General features: G+C 33.8%; 1 protein-coding gene and 1 long non-coding RNA gene across 5 annotated transcripts in view; both read right to left on the reverse strand.

Annotated features, from left to right (window-relative positions):
* LOC100118113 (probable pyruvate dehydrogenase E1 component subunit alpha, mitochondrial) overlaps window positions 1–22153 on the reverse strand; it is a 239705-nt gene that overhangs the window by 178685 nt on the left and 38867 nt on the right. For 2 of the 4 annotated variants that reach the window (XR_004345270.1, XM_032601916.1), the window contains exon 2: window positions 20300–20648. The exons of the other annotated variants lie outside the window; for them this stretch is intronic. Coding sequence is in view for 1 of the 2 variants with exons in the window: in XM_032601916.1 (XP_032457807.1) it covers window positions 20300–20554 (255 nt within the window). In the remaining variant the exon portion in view is untranslated. The remainder of the gene's footprint in view (window positions 1–20299; window positions 20649–22153) is intronic. 4 annotated transcript variants of the gene reach the window in all.
* On the reverse strand, window positions 6738–12161 carry LOC107981520. Its single transcript, XR_001729454.3, has 4 exons — window positions 7939–12161; window positions 7646–7820; window positions 7096–7378; window positions 6738–7021 (listed from the first exon to the last, which is right to left on the reverse strand). It is a non-coding gene; the product is annotated as an uncharacterized LOC107981520 (long non-coding RNA).

Genomic DNA, 22153 nt, shown 5'->3' on the forward strand with positions numbered 1-22153 from the left:
CAAAACAAAAGTATTTTCAAAAATTGTACTGAATGCGTGTTTATATACATCCTACGAAAAAGTTAATAAGCGTTCTAGCAATTGCTTTGCCCAATTGATCAATGAAAAATTTGTAAAAATTATTCATTTTCTTGTTGACACGCATAATAAACTTGAATTGATTACTTGCCAAATTATAAACACTAGAGTAAATAAATATACTGTTGTGATAAAAGAAGTGATAAACATATCTGAAGATGTAATTTCTGTACCAACAAGCGATATTGACAGAATTTGTGTTTTTATCGAAAATCAATATTGTAAATATATTATACCAGTACCTAATCTACTCCATTACTAAAAAAAATTAATTTTTGTATTTACAAATAATAATAAAATTAATAAAAATTGAATTTGTGTAACATGTATATGTAGTTATTTATATCCTTTTAAAAAAATATATATTTTTACTATAGGTTCCCTGTCTGATTATTTCGTATACTTTTATAAACAATTTTATTTTCACTAGAATAATTTAATTACGTGTTTTATTGCATGCTTATATATATATATATATATATATATATATATATATATATATATATATATATATATATATATACAGGGTGTCCCATTTTAATTTACCACCACCTAAAACAGGTTAATAATTTGCTCTGAGAAAAAAATGTTTCAAATAAAATTTGTTGGGTTCGAAGGGGGGCATCTTTTGGCTATTTTAGCTGCGACCTTGAACATGACCTTCAAGGTCATTTGAAAGTCAAGACCAAATTTTCATATGAAATGTGCATATTTTTATGGCGGATTCGGATTCTACTAAAAAAGAGAAACACTTTTTGTCTGAATCATTTTTTTAAAAATCCCCAAATTTTTGTTGTAAATGGCTTTAAAAAAGTTGAAAAAATCACTAATATCTCTTATTGCCCCACCCTTTAAAAGAAGTTAAAAATTTGCTCTGAGAAAAAAATGTTTCAAATAAAATTTGTTGGGTTAGAAGGGGGGCATCTTTTGGCTATTCCAGCTGTGACCTTGAACATGACCTTCAAGGTCATTTGAATAAGATTTATCACAGATTCGGGTTCTACCAAAAAAGTAACACTTTTTGTCTTAACCATTTTTTGATCATCAATAGGTAGCTCTCCCTTTAACTGAAAAGAGAATTTGTCCTAGAAATAAGCTGTTTTAGATGAATGTTACTAGCTTCAAACAAAGACAGAGGTATCCTTTTGATCACTTAAGGCAAGACCTTCACGTCCAGCCACTTAAGGCAAGACCCCGTCCAACCACTTAAGGCAAGACCCTATCCAGCCACTTAAGGCAAGACCTTCACGTCCAACCACTTAAGGCAAGACCTTCACGTCCAGCCACTTGAGGCAAGACCCCTTCGTTCAGCTAGTCACGGAAATTTCAACGCCTCAAGTGCTCTATCAATTGCCCATTTTGTTGAATGCACATTTGTATTCTCTGCCGAAAACTTCTTTGGACATCTATTAATGTTTGTGGGGTGAACGCCTGGAATGCTGCAACAATTCTCTCCATCATATTTTGTGCCGTCGTCGGGGCTTCCGCGTAAACTCTCTGCTTCACGGCCCCCCACAGAAAGAAGTCCAATGGGGTCAAATCTGGCGATCGCGCAGGGAATTCACAGATTGGACTACCAATTCCAATCCAACTATTTGGGTATGTCGCGTTCAGAAATCTCCTGACAAGTAGTCTACGATGAGCGGGAGCACCATCTTGCTGGAACCACATGTCTCGCCTTATTTCTAGCGGAATGTTTTCTAGAAGAGGTGGAATTTGGTTCTCGAGAATATCTAAATAAAGCTCGCCGTTTAAATTACGGTCATAAAAAATTGGACCCACAACGTATTCCCCAACTATGCCCGCCCAAACATTAATTGACCACCGTCTTTGTGTACGGTGATCTCGCTGCCAATGTGGATTTTCTTCTGCATAATAATGCGCGTTATGAAGATTAACTCCTCCCATATTGTCGAACTTTGCCTCGTCTGTAAAGAGAGTCCGATCAAAGAAAAATGGATCTATGCGCATTCGTGTTTCCGCCCATTGACAGAATCTAAGTTGCCTGGCAGGATCACCAGGCTCAATGGCATGTGTAAGGTGCAAGTGATATGGATGAAATCTAAAATGACGCAATAAACGGGAAACTGTTGATCTGGGTACTCCATGCATTCGCTGAATTTGTCGCGTCGAAATATGAGGATCCTCGGCAATTACAGCACGAACCCCAAGTGCAATATGCTCTCTTGGGCCCGTCCGTCGCCTCTTCCTTCTTAAGTTACCTCCTTGAGCTCTTATCGTTAGAAGTTTAATATTCCTCCTAGTAGGATGACGAGCGTCCGGATACCTTTCAGCGTACAGCCTCGCTGCAGCCTTGTAATTGTCGTGACATTCTCCCAGAATCTTGATCATGTTGACTATCTCTACTGGCGTGTAGTCAGCCATTATCTGTTGTAGGTAGATTTTTTAGGGAATATTTAATCTTACTAGAAATAATTTATTATAAGTATTTTTCTGCTCTGAAATTCAGAAAGTCAATGAAAACCTAATGATGAGAAGCTTTGAGGAGCTGTAAGAATTTACAAGCTTTACCAATAGAACGATAACGAAGTAAAAAAATGTCTTTTAGCGAGAAATAAAGCATTTACGAGAAAAATATTTCTTAAAAAGATGCGTACTTTATCAGAGAATCTGAATATGATTTAAAATATGTACAATTTTCATTAAAAAAACTAAGCTTGATTTTGATTCTCAGTTGAAAACATGCCCCTTACTGCTCAAACTTGCCCCAGATGATGTCAAACTTGTCCCAGTTGTGACCGTAAACTTGCCCCAGATGATGTCAAATTTTCCGCAGATGACGTAAAACTTGCCCCAGAGAATGTCAAACATACCCCGAAGATTGCAAACTTGCCCCAGAGAATGTCAAACACACCCCGAAGATTGCAAACTTCCCCCATGTGATAAAAAATGAATCAGATTAGCCTTCTAATGAACTTTGGTTCTGTTAATAAATTTTTTGGTAATTTCATTTCTTTGAAAAAGAGAGTATTTTCCATTAAAGTGATGGTTCTTTCTTAAAATAAATTTAAGGTTCGAGGTCAAGGTCATAGCCAAGCTTCAATTGCCGGAATAAAAATCGAGGATTACCGTTAAATAAATTGACTGACCTTCGAATGACCTTGTTGGTTAAGGACAAGTTCATGGCTAAGGTCATACTTGGACTTAAATTTGTAAAATTGTGTACGTTTCTAATTCCTCGGATAAAATGTAAAATTTTTAACTTCTTTTAAAGGGTGGGGCAATAAGAGATATCTAGTGATTTTTTCAACTTTTTTAAAGCCGTTTACAACAAAAATTTGGGATTTTTTCAAAAAATGATTCGGACAAAAAGTGTTTCTCTTTTTTAGTAGAATCCGAATCCGCCATAAAAATATGCACATTTCATATGAAAATTTGGTCTTGACTTTCAAATGACCTTGAAGGTCATGTTCAAGGTCACAGCTAAAATAGCCAAAAGATGTCCCCCTTCGAACCCAACAAATTTTATTTGAAACATTTTTTTCTCAGAGCAAATTATTAACCAGTTCTAGGGGGTGGTAAATTAAAATGGGACACCCTGTATATATATATATATATATATATATATATATATATATATATATATATATATATAATAAAACATACATTAGATATGCAACTGAACTATATGATTGGGCAAAAGTTTAAGCATATGCTTAAGTGGTTCGTAAAAATCACAAACAAAAGCATATGTTTTATCATGCATTACAGTATATATTATGTCATATATTCAAGCATGTGCTTCATCGCATAATTTAGCACTTAATTTTGCATGCATTGAAGCATATACTTCATCGTAATGAATATCATGTGTCTAAGCATATAATGATTTTCACCAGGGTAATTAACGACAGTCTCCAACCTGTGAAACGTAGAGAGCAAATTTACAACTAATATTAATATAAATAATCATTTCCAGGCTTCTTTACAAAAACAGGCATGAAACAAGATCATATCTGCACAAATGATTATTCGCAGCAACCCTTTCATCCGGACCAAATTTGCAGATTACGTCTTATGATACGCGTCAATTCATAGAGCATGCGTCATTTCATTCATAAACAAATATCTTTAAAAAACAAGATCGTATATGCACGAATGATTACTCGCAGCATACCTTTCATCCAGACCAAATTAGCAGATTTCGTCTTGTGATACGCGTACTTAATTCTAATTTTTTTTTCATTTTTTTCAGTAGGATTATGTATTTATATTTCTCTCTCTCTCTCTCTCTCTCTCTCTCTCTCTCTCTCTCTCTCACTAGCTCTTTCCCGGTCTCTGGTTACGACGTTCGTCTGCGCCTCGCACTCACACGTGTGTGCTCGTGTAATACATACTTAGATTTATCACAATATGGATTCTCTTTATACTGTCTAAATCTTGAGTTCAGCGTCGATTATATCCGCGAATCCACAAATTTTCCGGCCGCCTCCGCGGGTACGCGTATCGCTTTACGTCACACGTGCATACAACCTGCAGCTAATTATTCTACGACCATGGCTGGTCCACTGCGTTCCTCGAAACAACACGACAAAACGAGACCTTGTCTCGATTTTTGCGAGGTGATCGTCCCGACAGTAGTTGCATTGCACGCAGCTAACGTCTGCCCGACTACTGCCAAAAGATCACCCCATTATATTGGCGCCCATACGTAAGTGGCCCTTTTGTCTTTTCCAGTACGGATTTCATTTAGCAAAACACGCGGTTAATTCACGCAGAAACAAAGCAAAGTAAAGCGACGCACACGAATTCGAGAAAGTTCGGTCGAGTCAAAATCGACGGTTCGGAAGCGAAGCGAAAACAGCTCCGACGCGAGTGTTATTGTTGACATTGCGGCGAGCGCTCGAGAGCGCACTTGTAAACACGCCACACAGTGGGGCCATTTGAAAGAGTTTGGACAAAAATTTTGATTCAATTGGGGTTACAGAGGAATGAGCTGAAAGTTGGTGAAAATCTTCGTTTTTTAGGATACTTTTTGAATCCGAATCCCTCAGAAAGATTTATTTGAAGAGTTCAAAATGGCGGTCTGTATTTTTTCCCGCTGAACACGAATCCACCATTGTTTTTGGCCTTTGTACCCACTGTTCTTCCATAACTTCAAATATTACTCCAAAAAGCAGTATTACGCTGTTAAGACTCGCAAAAGTAAGCAAAAAAATTAGATAAAGTCAAAATGCAGATAATCTTACAAATTATTTAAATACGTGCTTTTTTATAGAAATCGATTGCGTTACATATACTATTGCTTATAAAATCGTACTGCATAAATTTTTATTACAAACAACCCTCGTTAAGTCAAATATTATCAAACAATTAATTTGTTTGATATTATTTATTAAATTTCTTTAAATAACTAGAATATAATATCATGTCAATATAAAAAACCGCTACCGATTCATTGGCACGTAGCTTCCTCCAACTAAATTTATATGACCAATAAATAAAATATTGTTTTAACATACAGTATATCTGTCTGCTAATGTATAAGGCGGTTTTTGATACATAATTTAATATATAAGTTTTGGATGGGTCATTGCCCAAAAGTTTGTTTTTTTATTATAGAATACGAACACTGCCGTTAATTTTTTTTTCACAGAAATTCACGCTTGTTTATATGTGATTCTAACCAACCTAACCATCATAAAACAACAGGCTATTCATTAGATAGGTCGCTCGCGCAATTTTCGAGAAAACGATTTTTACATTTTAGCTCTTTACTTGAAAACCGCTCAACGAAATCGTTTAAAATTTTAGCAGCAGATAGCTCTTTTTATGGTTAATCACCAAATAATATTTTGAAGCATTTAACTACATTGTTTTAGAGATATAAGGAATCGGAAAATTTTCAAAAACATATTGAAACCTTGATATCTTAAGAACCATAGGGGTTTAAAAGCTGTGCAATGAACTTAGCCAACACACTTTATGTAAAATATCTACTTTTTCCCAAATCTCAAGTGCAATAAGTCCGTAATCGAGGCACAACCAAAACTCATTTTTTTCAGTTTTCGATTTATTATTGAAAAATAAGTGTTCGAATCACTTGTAATTTTTTGGGATATAGTTTGACATATGACCCTTTGACATGATTTTTTTCGTAAGGTGTTTAGTTTCAGAGATATGAATTTAAAAAAATCGGCTTTTTCATTTTATCTCCCGAACAAAGCGGTCGATCCCGAGGACCAAACGAGGAAAAGTAGATAATTGTATTCTCTTTCAAATGCATTTTAGCTGAATCGTTTGTAACAATGGGATGATTAAAAAAACGCAAAAAAACTGTTTTTCAAAAATCAACAAATAGCCATAAAAAAATAGTTGAGAAAATAAAAAATAACTGTTTTTCCCGAATTTAGAATACAAAAATAGATATGCATGTCAAATTTTACTAATATTGACGAAGTAGTTCCAGAGATATTACGGTACACATACACACACACACATCCATACGGACATTTTCTAAAAACATTTGATTTGAACTTTTAACACACCAAAAAGTATTTTCTAGAAGTTTTGACGAAACTCAAAATTTTACTTACAAATCTTCCTCTAGGAGAAAGCAAAAATTATAAGTGTATGATTTGTATTATATTTTTCGCTTACATAATTTCGACATAGAGGTTCATCAAAATAAACTTAAGTAGTCTGTCGTAACATTTTATTTAATGTACACAACAACATTAACAGTTAATTAATCTTCATTATTCGAAGAATTGTGATGTTCACTATTATCATTATCATCATCATTATCATCATCATCATCATCATCATCATTATTATCATAATGATCATCATCCAAGGATAGCAACCTTATCATATCTTCTGTTAAAAATTCATTTGTCTTTTTTCGAAGTTCCTCTATAGATAACAAATACGGATCAGAGTACAGTAGTAACCTCTCAAACATATCTGTATTGGTGTCAATCTTAATAATATATTGATAATTATTTTTACATAGTTATGTTGTTTAAATATTTTGAATACATTAAAAGTACCAACCTAGACGTTTTTCTGGAAAATTTATCATGAACATTTTTATTGTTTGCCTCCTATGCCTTTTTAGAGAGCATCCCAATAGGCAAGAACAATCCATAAAGCTCCTGATACCCATGCAATAGGATGACGTGCATCGATGGAGGCATATAGTACCAATTGTACAAACTAACATACTGTATTGCTGTCTCTCTGCAGTAATCACGAAAAGCTTTATTATCAATTCTTTTTCCAGAAGATATCACAGCCAGAATCACTCGAAAACGATATAATAGACTCTGGTCAAAACCTATAAAATAGTAAAATGTTGAGAAAATTTTGTAGTTTTTAGGAAATATTTAGAGTTTAAATTTTGTATTTTGAAAAAATTATCCATATACGTTATCCATGTGTGTATGTGTGTGCATGTTGTGCGTAGCGTAGTATCTAAGAAATCACTTCGCCATTATTATTAACATTTAACTCATTCTATTTCCAATAACTTAACTATTTTTTAAGCAAATTTATAATTAAATTTTTAAAATGAAGCATAATGAAAGAAAGTTAAATTGATTACCTGTGGCTTCGGCAACGATATCCACGTTGTTAAAAAATGTTCTGGCTGTATTACCATCATTGGTATTGCCAGAACCTGGAGTTGGTGCATCCACTAATATTCCTAATTTTTCATAAAGATGATCTTGTATTTCTTTCTTTTTCAAAGTGATTTCAGATTCTTTATCTTTTGGTACCTTCGATGTAACAATATCAATTAAGAAGAAGATTATCATAATTAAAACAAACATGCATAGATATTCACAAATACGCGTTATTTCCAATTTGAATAAAATTTATGATATATATACTAACTATTCAGATTTTAAGCTGCATACGATAACAAATATGTAATACAAGCTCCATAAAACGAATTCTTGCATGTAAAATTGAGAATCCATATTTTATACTTGGGATTTTTATTTGCTCATCAAGGAGATTATCAATTTTATTCATCTCTGATATCGTAGCTCCACATAGGAAACATCTTTGAGATGATGTATTATTCAGGGCATTGCACACCTGAAATAAATTTGGAAAAAAAGAATTTTTTTTACTTATTAGTCAGATATTAAGAATCAGTAAATCATTTAGAAAACTAACACCAATAATTTTGATATCTTTCCTCCGCAGAAATACAAATATTTTAAATGATCATCCCTTCTGAGAATAATCATATCTAAAAACATATAACGTACTTAAAAACTATATATGATTAATCACTCTGCTACCATGTTGGAAGGTTGGATAAATAAGTGTACACTTGGGTTAATAATTAATAGTTATATATTGTAGTCGGCAATAGTCTGACGAGAAACACGTCCGCTCACATCTGAGTCTTATAGTCGAGAGAGAGAATATGTAGTACAGTGCGGTATAGTCTGACTCTACGAACGAGAGTGTACAGTGTAGTATAGTCGCTTAGAGTATAGTCGCGAGGCATGCGCGATACGCTTGCTCTCGCGTGAGCTTGTCTGACTGCACGAAATCGTCGCAAACCGATAGATTGCGCCACGAGTACCATTTTAAGTATCACGACTGTAAAATTCACATATTACAACACGCCTCCTGAATTTTACAGTCGTGATATTTTTACATTATAATTTGATACATTTGAGTTTTCAATTTTGCATACAATTTGTCATCGCATTTTACATTAATTGAATTAAGATCATTTCAAGTGAACTTGAATTTTACAACTGAACTAGGCTATTATTACTTTGAACATTTATATAAACGCTTTAGATTAAACTTAAACCTTTTCTATTGTTTAGGAACTTTGTTTTACCCAGACTCTTTGTGAAGATGTCTGCTAAATTACATTTCGAGTCAACTTTTACAATATCTATTTCGCCCTTTTCGTAGCTTTCATTTATATAATGATATTGCACTTCAATGTGCTTTGAATTTGGAGTAAAGTTTCCGAATTTCACGATTGCAATTGCTCCTGAATTGTCTTCGTAAATAGTTGTTGGTTCACTTAAATTTTCCCCTAAGGTCTGAGTAGAGATAAGAGTGTTTGGTTTATTTGAATTTACATCGTATTCATTTTCCTGTATTTCATTTTCTACATTAATGGATTTGTTATTTTCCAAATCTCGACATTTTTCATCATCAAGTTTTTCTAAACAAATGGTTTGAGTGTTTTCTTCCACTATTTGAACATGTCTAGCATTAATTATTTTACCGTTAACTAAAACTCTATAACCGTTTTCAATGTATCCTACAAGTATGCCTAATTTGGCTTTATCGTCCCATTTACATTTTCTCAATGCTTCTAGTACTCTTACAAAAATTATACTTCCATAAATTTTTAAGTGTTCGACATTTGGTTTTTTCCCTAAAAATATTTCGTACAGTGTTTTATTTTTTGCTGTATTTGCAATTGTACGGTTTTTTAAATACGCGACCGTTTTCATGATTTCGGGCCAGTAACGCCTGTGAATTTTAGCTTCTCGCATTAAGCATCTACTCATACCCATTGCGGATCTATTGTATCTTTCCGCTACTCCATTTAATTCATGGACGTACGGTGGGCATGGCAATAATTTAATACCTTTAGATTTTACAAAATCATGAATTTCCTTATTTAAATATGCCTTGCCATTGTCACATCGTATTTTCTTTAACTTTTTATTGAATTTATTTTCTAAAAAAATAAACTAAATTAACAAATTCTTTCAAACAACTAGCTGTTTCAGCTTTACTTTTAATACAAAAAATTTTCGTGCATTTACTATAGTCATCCACGAAAGTTAGAAAATATTTTTCTCCACCATAACCAGTTGTGCTATGTGGACCATTTAAATCAGTATGAATTAATTTCAAAATTTCAGTAGTTTATGTTCTATTGTTTTCGTACGGTACATTTGCCATTTTACTCTCTATACAATTTGCACATTTCATTTCGACATTTTCTATTTTATCTGGAAATCCTTTAACTAATTTATTTTTTACTAATTTGTTTAAATATTGAAAGTTAACATGGCCAAGTGCCCTATGCCATTTTTCTTTATCGGTTAATTTCAATGAATTTGCGTACATTTGATTATTTTCTTTTTGAATTACCTGGCTTTTCATAACATACAGATTATCGATTTTGTTTGCAACAGCTACTAATTCTCTAGACTGATTATAAATTTTGGCATTTTCGTTTCTTGCTACTATCGTATATCTTTTTGTGATTTTAGAAAAACTCAATAAATTTTGCTTGATGCCTTCAACATAATAGACATTTTTAATATCAACACATTTTTCATTGTGATAATTGTGGAAACGAAATTTAGCAGTGCCTACTTTTGTTGCTTTTAGCATTTTACCATTTGGCAATTTTACATTAATAGGAATTTTTAAATCTACATAATCATTGAAATATTTTTCACTTTTTATTAGGTGATCAGTACACCCACTATCTAGTAACCAATTTATAACACACGGATTTTCACTATTTTCATTTTCACTGAAACTTATTACCTGACTTGAATCCAAGTTGCACACCTGTGTTAGCCACGACTCGGATGTGTAGTTGTGTTGATCGCTGGATGATTCGCCATTCGTTTGGCTTGTTCCTCGTCCACGACCTCGTCCTCTGTATGATCCACCTCTGTAGTTTCCTCTGTTGTAGCCTCTTTGATGACCTCGTTGACCTTGACTGGATTGAGGACCTCGTTCTCGGTTGCTCTGCTGTGGTGGTCTCGTGCATTCATTTTTGTAGTGTTCAACTTTTTCACAGTTCTAACACTTTCATTTGGTTTGGACCGCAAAGGTACTGACGTTGCTTTTATTGTTTAACTCAGGTTGAGTCATATTTTTCTCTTTGGTTTTTGACTTGACATAGTCTACGGTTCTTTGGTTCTCTGGGATTACATCTATAAAATCTCCAATATAACTGTAGCTTGGTGGTAAAGCTCTGAGCAAATATCTCAACTTTTCAGTATCTTCTAATTTTCCACCAGCTGATTTAAACTCGTTTGTTACTTTTTCGAACTCAACGAAAAATTCTTCCACTGAATTGTAATTATTTAATTTAATTTCTACTAGTTTACCTCTACATATAATTTGCAGGGCTGTAGACTGAGATAAATACATCTTGTCGAATTGTGTTATCATTTCGTAAGCCGTTTTACATTCGCCAACATATTCTAATTGCTTGTCGGAGATAGCACTAATTATCATAGTTCGAGCTTTTAGATCAATCTTTTTCCAATCTGCTTCTTTGTCTTTGTACGTATTCGGCATTTCACCGATTGCTGGTTCCTTATAATCTTTATATTCTAATAAAATCATTAGTCTGATTTTCCAACTTGAATAATTTGCACCATCAAACACAGGTATTATATCTTCAATTTTTGCTTTTTTAGTCATTTTTTCTTCTTTAACTCTTATATTTTCGTATACTTGATTTTTTAACACAATTATTTTCTTAAGTCTTCTCAAAAATATTCTTCGAATCTGATTTCTTGAATTTTCGTTTAATGCAATATTTATAACTTCTATGTGTGTTCTTCGTGTTTCATTTGCCGACTTTAATCCATTAACATCGCACTTTAATATTAATTATTTTTCAAAAAACTTCTTATTGTTTAGTACCTGACAACTTTATCTACGTCACTGAGCATATATTTTTTGACTTCAACCTTTTCTGAACTGGTTAATCTTCACTTGAAATTTTTTTTTCGACAGACAAACTTCGACGTAAAAATTCGAATTTTCATGCTTCACAAGCTTATAATTTTTATTGAGAAATTTTCTCCTTTTATTTCACTGCTCAATTTTTCACTGTGCGATTCACTTTGTTAGCAATAACCGTTAACTTCTTTTCCACGTGGCTTTTCTTCTAACCTCACTTTTTAACCCCCCTTCATTTTTTACATCTTCCCGAAGGTTAATGTAAAAAATAAAAATAAAAGTCTCCAACGCTCTGCTACCATGTTGGAAGGTTGGATAAATAAGTGTACACTTGGGTTAATAATTAATAGTTATATATTGTAGTCGGCAATATAGTCCAGTCAAATTACACTTTTACAAAAAGAAAATTGTAAACTGGTTGCAGATAGTTGCAAATGATAAAGTGGCGTATAATAAACATAAAAAAAATAAATGCGTGAGCAGGGGTGTTTCCGTTTGTATTTGGGGGGATGAAAAGGGGTGGAATTTAGTATTATTGCAATTTTCGGCGAAAGTTAACGTCTGAGAGAAAAGTGTGCAATAGAAAAGTTGTAGATAATGAAAAAATCTACAACTTTTGTATATATGATTTTTTTACATAACCTCAAAATCTCTGAGTAAAATGCGAAAAACCGCTTTTTTCGTTTTTTATTTTTCATTTTCACAAAAATAATTTTATTTAGACGAAATTTTGTGAAAGTATACCTTTTTGTGTCTGAAATATCCACAAATTTTTTCTGATAAAAATATTAAGAGGCTCCCGAGATAATCACGTTTTTCGTCGCGAAAAAATATTTTTCAAATTAAATTTGTCCTTAAGAAAATTATCGTAGAGACTTCTTTCAGGTCTCAATTTTTTCGTTTTGAGTTATAGTTTCTTGTTAAGTAATAAAAAAATATAGTCCTCATTCAAAAACATGCTCAAAAATTTCAAAAATCAAAAAATTAATTTTGCAACAATCTATTTTTTCATAAATGTTAATAATTTGTTTATATTTTTAAATAATTCTTAAAAACTAATTATTCAATTCTACGGAAAAAAATACAAAAGATTCTTTGTTTTATTATTTGATAAAAAACTTTATTTTATATACACATTTACAATTACTAAATAAATGAAACTACATTAATCGAGGTTTTTTTGTAACATACGCAATTTCGTCATCTCTGTTTTCAATTTCGCTCCTGTTTGTAATTTCATTATACTCGTGTTCTTCGATATCGCTCGGATAACCTGTAGATTCCTCCGATAATTGATTTTCTGTAGCTAAGCAAAGGCCTGGCTGCTCTATTTCAGCACAATTATCTTCTGATTCATCGAAATATTCAGAAATTTTTTCAACATTTAAACAATTGTCTGAACCACGACATTTTGTACATAAGTCAGTACATCGAAGCCCGTGCTTTCGACAATCACATCTATTGCCTTCACAACCGGTTTCGCAGCTACAAGAAATTATTTTTAATAATTCTTCAGGTATGAGAGAATCTTCAGTAAAACGTGGCATTATTTTCGAATTATTGACAATAATTTCGTTCCAGCCCCACTTTGTTGCTGTTATTTCGTTTCCGAGCCACGTTTGAAGCTGGTAGAAAACTCTATAAGAGTGTTGTGTAGCCGCACCAACAGTGGGTGGTAATTTATCCAGTTTGAATGTTGACTTTGCAGTTGATTTGATATATTGTTGAAATCTTAATTTATTGAGAGATAATTCTTGTTTGCCTTTGTATATCGATTTTATTAACTTGCAGCCATTCCGAGCAATAACTGTTGCATCTGCGTCAGTCTCATAAAAAGGCTTTACTAATTCTATTAACTGTGGAGTTGTGATAAGTGAATTTAATGTTGTTTTTTTACCTTTTCCCGCAAAAGCAGATGTTGTATCGCAGCCAGAAAAACAATGTAAAAATGCAATGATAGAACGGTAATCTTTATGGATAAAACTGTTCGATGAATAGATAGAATCACTTACATTGCCTGAACCCGGCTTTAAAAAGTACATTTCTCCACCTGTAAAATGTAATTGATTCATGATGACCAAAAGATCAATGTCTTGACCAACAACAACAACCTTGTTTGTATATTCGACAACTCCTATTGCTATATTTATAGCTTTACTTTGTTCAACAATTTCTATTGCTGTATGAATAATTAAAGAATCTGCATCTTCCTTTGCCTGCTTAGTTCTAAATCCTTCGAATCTGAATGCTTTCGATAATTCTTTAATTAATTCATTTTTGTTCTTATCATTTGACAAAAACTTGTCTTGCGAAAACGTTATTTTTGTGTGTTGTTCAAACTGAAAGAAAGGTGTACTTGAAGAACTTTTTCGCCTTAACCGTTCAACTGTTTTTGTTGACGATGTATTTTCATTATCGATCTCATGGTTTGGATAACCATCAAATATTATATAACTATTATTTGTATAATGGCTGCGTACAAAAGTTAAATATTTGCCGATAATCGCTTCAAACGTATCATTTTTTTGCCAAACTACTTTGTGCAACAAAAATCCACCGTCAATAACATACACAACATTTGTACTACTCGGTAATGCTTCAATGCGTGTAAAGAAATCAAACATTTGTGATTTGACGTTTTTCCTAAAGCCATTTTCTGTAAAAAGTGATAGCGGGAACGGAGCAAGTTCGAATTTTACATATTTCTCCATATCACTTTTACTATCAATATTTACACATAAACGTTGAAACAATAATAATGGATCTATTGGAATAGTCTCTTTATTTACTTTGACTGACGATTGAACCGTTTGAAGGGATAAACCTTTGTTTTTACGTGTAAATTTAACACTTTCAAAATCCTTATCTATTATTGATTTAATAGATTTCATACCTATTTCATATGCTCTGTGACAGTTAATCGAATCATTGCCAACAATTCCAGAAAATATTGACATAATATTTGTAGTCTCTGGGAACGGATTATACCTACTGAAGAATTCGAGTAATTTTTGAAGATCTGCAACATCTCTAGTAATCCTAGATACTTTGGAATCAACATGTTGTTCAGACGTGGAATAAGAAACATTGCAAAAATTTTCCATTTCGTTACAAACTTCAACTAGAATGATCATAGTTAATACGAATTTAGTTAAAACACTTTCGGCCATTCCACGTCCGTGTGTCAGTCCACCCTGAGTCTTCATCGATCGCATTAAGACTTGTTCAATAGTCATATCTGACCAAACTCCACACCAAAACTTGTCAGAGCGTCTAATCGTGAAATAGCCTTTTGTCGTAAAAAGTTCAAACTGATGCTCATCCATCACGTCTTTCAAGGTTAACATATCTTGCAGATATAAATGAGCTGATTTCGCATAATTATTATGTCCGCTCGCATGAAAGTATGGAATCATTTGTTCTATGCATTTCAAATGTAGATCCCAGTTGCCCGAACGTTCTGCTTTGATAAAGTTTTTCACTATTGCCAACATATCCCAGTATTGAATCCAAAGTTGTGCGGTCGGTCCTCTTTTTTGAAATTCTTCAATTTGTTTCATAAATCTATCTCTTATTATTGTAAATTTCTGTTGTTGCATGTCTTCTTGGAAAATTTCTGCGCCCACATTTAGCAATAATGCATCAAACATTTCCGTCTCTTCTTCCGTTAATTGAAGTGATTCAAATATTATCGTAGCTAAAGCTACTTGAACAAGGAAATGTGCTCTGATAGCTCTCGAGTAGGCATGTCCTACGAAAGCTTTTTCAGCTGAATTTTCAGCGTATATTATACAGAAGGCTTCTTTCAGTCCACTTCCGTTCATTATTAATCCAATCGTCGCAAGAAATGACATTAACGTATGAAAACCGCCAAGTCTTACTCGAATCACTGACAAACCATGTGGATCATGTTCTGGGTTCACGCATGCCAGAATATACCGAGCCTTTTGATACAGAGGCTGATCAAATGTTACAAAGCAAATTTCACCACTGTTGTTTTGTTCAGCTGCTTGTACTAAGACAGTAAAAATCGTATCGTAGTCGCTCGGTGGATTATTGACAAACGGTAATGGAATAACTTTCGACGTCGAGTAATCACAATTTGCATAAAAATTTTCCATAAATCCACTATAGCCCTGTGATTTTTTATCTGAATACTTCGAATAGAGCCAAGTAAAATCTTCCATAGATATTGTTGGTCTTCTGAAATCGTCATTAAAAATATTCTTAATGAACGTTGTTATAATAAGAGGCGTTCAGTTATTTAATTAAACAAATAATTTTATTTATCATACCTGGTTCTCCAAATTTGTATGCTTATATGAATAAAATGCCTATTGGGAATATTAGTAATGGCGTCTTTGCTTGAGCGTCTCTAGCTGGCTTGCAAACTGATGCGTGTGCGCGCGTTCTTCTCCAAAACAACACTGAGTCAGACCTACCCCCTACCTTGGGTACAGGGGCCAGCTGTTCTATATAGCTGAAAGAGAGAGGGACTAGGAGGATGACAGCGGTTCCTGTATGTAATCTAGGATACTAAACACGGGCAGCGGGAGATTTAAATGAAAAATCATTATTCTACTTATATGTTCATAGTATAATATTGTTGAAAATTAAAGTATCCGATTAAATAATGAAACAAAGAATCTTTTGTATTTTTCCGTAGAATTTAATGGTGTAATTAGTTTTTAAGAATTATTTAAAAATACAAACAAATTATTAACATTGATTAAAAAATAGATTGTTGCAAAATTAGTTTTTTTGATTTTTCCAATTTTTGAGCATGTTTTTAAATGGGGACTATATTTTTTTATTACTTTACAAGAAACTATAACTCAAAACGACAAAATTGAGATCTGAAAGAAGTCTCTACGATAATTTTCTTAAGGACAAATTTAATTTGAAAAATATTTTTTCGCGACGAAAAACGTGATTATCTCGGGAGCCTCTTAATATTTTTATCAGAAAAAATTTGTGGATATTTCAGACACAAAAAGGTATACTTTCACAAAATTTCGTCTAAATAAAATTATTTTTATGAAAATGAAAAATAAAAAACGAAAAAAGCGGGTTTTCGCACTTTACTCAGAGATTTTGAGGTTATGTAAAAAAATCATATATACAAAAGTTGTAGATTTTTTCATTATCTACAACTTTTCTATTGTACACTTTTCTCTCAGACGTCAACTTTCGCCGAAAATTGCAATAATACTAAATTCCACCCCTTTTCATCCCCCCAAATACAAACGGAAACACCCCTGCTCACGCATTTATTTTTTTTACGTTTATTATACGCCTCTTTATCATTTGCAACTATCTGCAACCTGTTTACAATTTTCTTTTTTTCGCTTCAAAATAAGCTAATTCGACTGGACTAATAGTCTGACGAGAAACACGTCCGCTCACATCTGAGTCTTATAGTCGAGAGAGAGAATATGTAGTACAGTGCGGTATAGTCTGACTCTACGAACGAGAGTGTACAGTGTAGTATATGCGCTTAGATTATAGTCGCGAGGCATGCGCGATACGCTTGCTCTCGCGTGAGCTTGTCTGACTGCACGAAATCGTAGCAAACCGATAGATTGCGCGACGAGTACCATTTTAAGTATTACGACTGTATACATTCACGTATTACAACAGGGATGATAATCAGATCTAATCAGATGAATAATCTTTCATATGATAAATCATATCAATGATCATGGCATAAATCATGTGATTATTTTCTGCATGGCTTTAGACTATAAAATTTCTATTATTATTATTATTATTATTATTATTATTCCAACGGCCGGAGCTGCTACTGGAAATGTACAATCTGTGCCGGATACAGGGTGTATTCAGATCGAGATGGAAAAGGGCAAGATTAGTCCTTATCGAAAAACCGAAAAAAGAAGCGGACGCAGACACTTTTTATAGACCATTGAGTCTATTGGATACGATGGGAAAGACGGAGGAAGCGCTGATTAAACCGCGAATACTTAGCGCCGTACGCGAAGCGTGAGACCTCTCTTATAAGCAGTATGGCTTTAGAAAAGGACGATCGACCATAGGGGCCATCAGAGAGGTAACAGACGCGGTAAAGAGGGTAGAAGAGGTTAGACACGCGACTAGAGACATCGTAGTTTTGGTAACATTAGAGTAAAAAACGCGTTCAACTCAGCAAGATGGACTGACATACATGATGCCTTAGAGTTTTTCGGTGTGCCGCAATACATTATGCGTCTTACGGAAGACTATCTGAGGGATCGGGTTATAGAGTATGACACGAAGCAGGGACGTAGAAGAAGACCTATAACTGCACGAGTAGCACAGGGTTCGATCTTAGGGCCGGACTTCTGGCACATCTTGTACGACGGGCTTGTGCGATCATGATGCTTGTTGGATACGCAGACGACGTAGCCGCGGTTATAACGGCACGTAACGTGGACATCGCGCAAGCGAAACTAAACGCGATTATGAGTAGAGTGCTATGGTGGATGTCGAGGCAAGGCTTGACTTTAGCGCTTAATAAGACCGAAATAGTCCTCCTGACAGGAAAGCGGATACCTACCATCATACCGATGAAAGTAGGCGGCGAGACTATAACGACGAAACCATCAGCAAAGTATCTAGGGGTAACTCTGGACACGAAGCTGAACTACGGAGAACATCTAAATCGCGTCTGTAAAAAAGCCATGACTAGGATAGGTCAGCTTAGCAGACTCATGGCCAACGTGCGCGGGCCTAGGCCAACAGTCAGACGGCTACACCATGGTGACCACCCACTCTATTCTATTATACGGAGCAGCGGTGTGGGCCGACGCGATGAGTATGAATAAGTATCGGAACAAGATAACGGCTGTAAAGTGAAGGGGGGCCCTTAGAATAGTATGCTCCTACTGGACGGTCGTGGCCGAGGCATCGATGGTAATCGCGGGGGTAATGCCCATGGATCTTCTTGCGACTGAACGCAAGCGGATCTACGAGGCTCGCTTAGCATCGAATAGCATCTCGATCGCCGCGGAAGAAAGAGAAAAAACAATGCGCAATTGGCAGACTAGGTGGACCGAATGTCCAAAGGCTAGGTGGACTAGGATCCTTATTAAAGATGCAGGCCCGTGGGTGGACAGGAAGTGGGGGGAGGTTAACTTTTACCTTACCCAGTTTCTCTCCGGTCACGGATACTTTAGGAGCTACCTGTTCGCGATGAACAGGGTGGCATCACCGGGGTATAAGTACTGCGGTGACGAACAGGACGACGTGAGACACGTTTTTTGACTGCCCCCGCTGGGCCGAGAAACGTAGAGTACTGGAGCTGACGATAGGGGCGTTCACGCCCGAGACTGTAGTTGAAACGATGCTTGATAGTAAGCAGAACTGGGATGAGATAACGGCGTACGTGGAGAAGGTTCTCCGCGCGAAGAACAATGACGGTTGCTTGCAAGACTAGTTGACGGCTAGAATAGCTTAAGACAGGCGTCCCCCGAAGGAATGCGAAAGCGACTACTGGGGGGGGGGGGGGGGTTCGCGGCCTTCTGAGAGCGGGAGTTTTAGTGAGTATGCCTGGTGTTGTCCCACACCAGGAGAGCCTCACACACGGGAAGTCTCGTACGGCTCCTGTCATGGTGCATTATGCATTTCTCCAACTCTCCGGATAAACAAAAAAAAAACAAAATTATTATTATTATTATTAATATTATTATTATTATTATTATTATTATTATTGTATGCACCTTTCCATCTATCATTGTTAGCATAAATTCAAAGCCTACTTTACATCCTGCAATTTCAATATTCTCTAACTGATCTATTTCTAATTTTAGATCTCCTTCTATTTTTTTAGATAGCTCAGCAGTTTCTTTTTCGTATAGAATTTTTATAGGCCGACAGAATCGAGTCGATGATGGCCTTTCGTTATGCCAAAACATTTGTCCAGTACTTTTGTCGAGCAACTGTAATGGAACTAAAGAAGAGCAAAAAATATAGTCAATCACACTACTTTCATACATAGACTTTTGCCTGTATCTATTAGCATTAGTGCCGTCAAAGCCGTATGTTACTTGAAGAACTAATTCTGTGTTTGCATCTTCATTGAAATCTAATTTCAAATATTCAAATAATCTCATTATAGTGTGTTTTAATAAACTTTGTAAGGAGACATCGCATTTTACTTTACTGATTTCTAAATTGTTAGGCATAGCTGTTTTTTTTGCCTTCGCTACCTATATTATGAAATATTTTGTTATTAATAGATTTATAGCTATGCATATTAATAATAAAAGCTTGACAAGAAAAAAGATAAAAAAATAACTTCATTTCATTGTAAAACGATATTTCTACAATTTTTTTTTTTTTGTACTTAAATTTTAATCAATGAACCGTTTATTCGTGCACCTATCTATTAAGGTTGTGCTATTCACCTTAAGGACCAAAATAATTAATCGTAAATTTCCTCATGACCCATTTTTATCAGAAAATTTAAACAAGCTGCCATAAATACTTTCTACACGCTTAAACACGTTAATTTTTTTCATATGTTCACATGCCAATAAAATTAATAACTTACCTTTTTATAAGGTAAGTAAATATTACACTTATGTTTCAAAGCATTTTTTCTCACTAAAATATACGACTTCTTTGTCAGGTTTGCCTCAATTATTAAAGATAATGCTTCTTGTGGAGTCATTTTGGTTTCTTCAATCTTTTTATTTATATTTAACAGTTCATAGTCGGACTCCGGATTACAAATTTTATCCACTAACTGTACTCCACTTTTATTTTCATCTAATTTTAGTTTTTTTAGATAAATCACACAACTCATCAGTACTTATCTGAGTGCTGAGATCAGTTAATCTTCTTTTTCGAGTTTTCTCAGGAGCCAACTCCAATGGTATTTGTGGTCGACTTCTTACAACCTACAAAGAATAATTAAATAAGACAGTTGTAATTGCTTGTGATCAAAAAGATTGTCGCTCATCGACAATCTTTTTGATCACAAAAAAAAAAGGTAAATAGTTACTAAAGGACAAAAGATTATGCACTTTTTACGTTTTAAAGGATATTCAAAGTAAAAATTTCACATCTGTCCAATTTTACTGCACTTTCCCATACTAATAGGACAAATGTTAATTTGCGTCATTAAAAAATTTAAATGTGTCAGGCTCTTATATAAAATCTTATCTTATACTGATTATAAAATTATATATGTATAAAACGTATTGTGCACAACACAAAATTTTAATTAATAAACAAAAACAATTACCTGTTTGAATAGGTTTATAACAACCTAAATTAAATGAAATATCAGTTCCCAACCAACTAACATACTATTTTTGAAACTATAATATTTCTTCTGTTTTTGGGCAATTCATTCCATTTTTTCGTATGATTATTGAAAAAAGATCTTCTGAGTTTTTCTTTAATATCCAACTTGATGTGCTCACTTCTGTCTAAATGAAACTTGTCCAAAACATACAGCACTACAGAATCTTTTTGTGGTATAAAATCGAAATTCTGATTATTTTTTAACACTTCTACCAAATCCTTTACCTTTATGGTATACCAACTCATATTTAAGTTGCTTAGAATAACTTTTCTCACTAACTAAACTCTAAATGTGTCCGCTTAAAACTAACCGCAAGGATAAATCGGTGTTAAACCTAATATTTACTTTTGTGAAGTTTTGATAATTTTATATATTACATATATGAATGAATATATACATGTATAAATTTTGCATTAAAAATAATTTGGTAAATACTTAGAATCACTGACAACAATAGAACGATAAAGAACATAATACGCTGTAAACGAAGACTTAAGCAAAATCGTCTTTTGCAAGTAATAAAATGTATTCTGCTAAACGAATGTATTAAGTAAACTATATAACGTAACATACTTTTGTAAAAAAAAATTTTCTTTGTAGATTAATTATTATATTCAAGATTTTATTATTCATTTATTTAAAAAATAAATTTTGATATTTTAATATTTTTAATAATATATACATAGCATACATATTAATTCGTTTGCATGTACAAAATTTATCAAAACTTGACAAATTTTGATAAAACTTGTAAATACAACCGAATTAATAATATAACTATTTAAGGGGATGTCTGAGACAAAAACAATAATTAAATTTAAGATCAGCAAGGTAAACTGCATAGTCATTAAGCTAATTCAAAGCTTTGTAACCACCCCTGCAATTTTGAATCACGTTTCTTTCTCGGGAAGACCGATAGAGACGAACCAATATTCTTGAATAACGTTTATCTGCATTAATGAGGTGTTATTTAAAGTTCGAGACAAACGTTTTAGAGGACGTAAAATAAAGTAAGATTAGTGATAAGTGGCATAAAATACATAAAAATAAGCTTTTACTTTAATTTTTTGCTTATATTTGCAAGTCTTAACTGCT

Source organism: Nasonia vitripennis (genome assembly GCF_009193385.2).
Source record: "Nasonia vitripennis strain AsymCx chromosome 4 unlocalized genomic scaffold, Nvit_psr_1.1 chr4_random0004, whole genome shotgun sequence".
Lineage (NCBI taxonomy): Eukaryota > Metazoa > Arthropoda > Insecta > Hymenoptera > Pteromalidae > Nasonia > Nasonia vitripennis.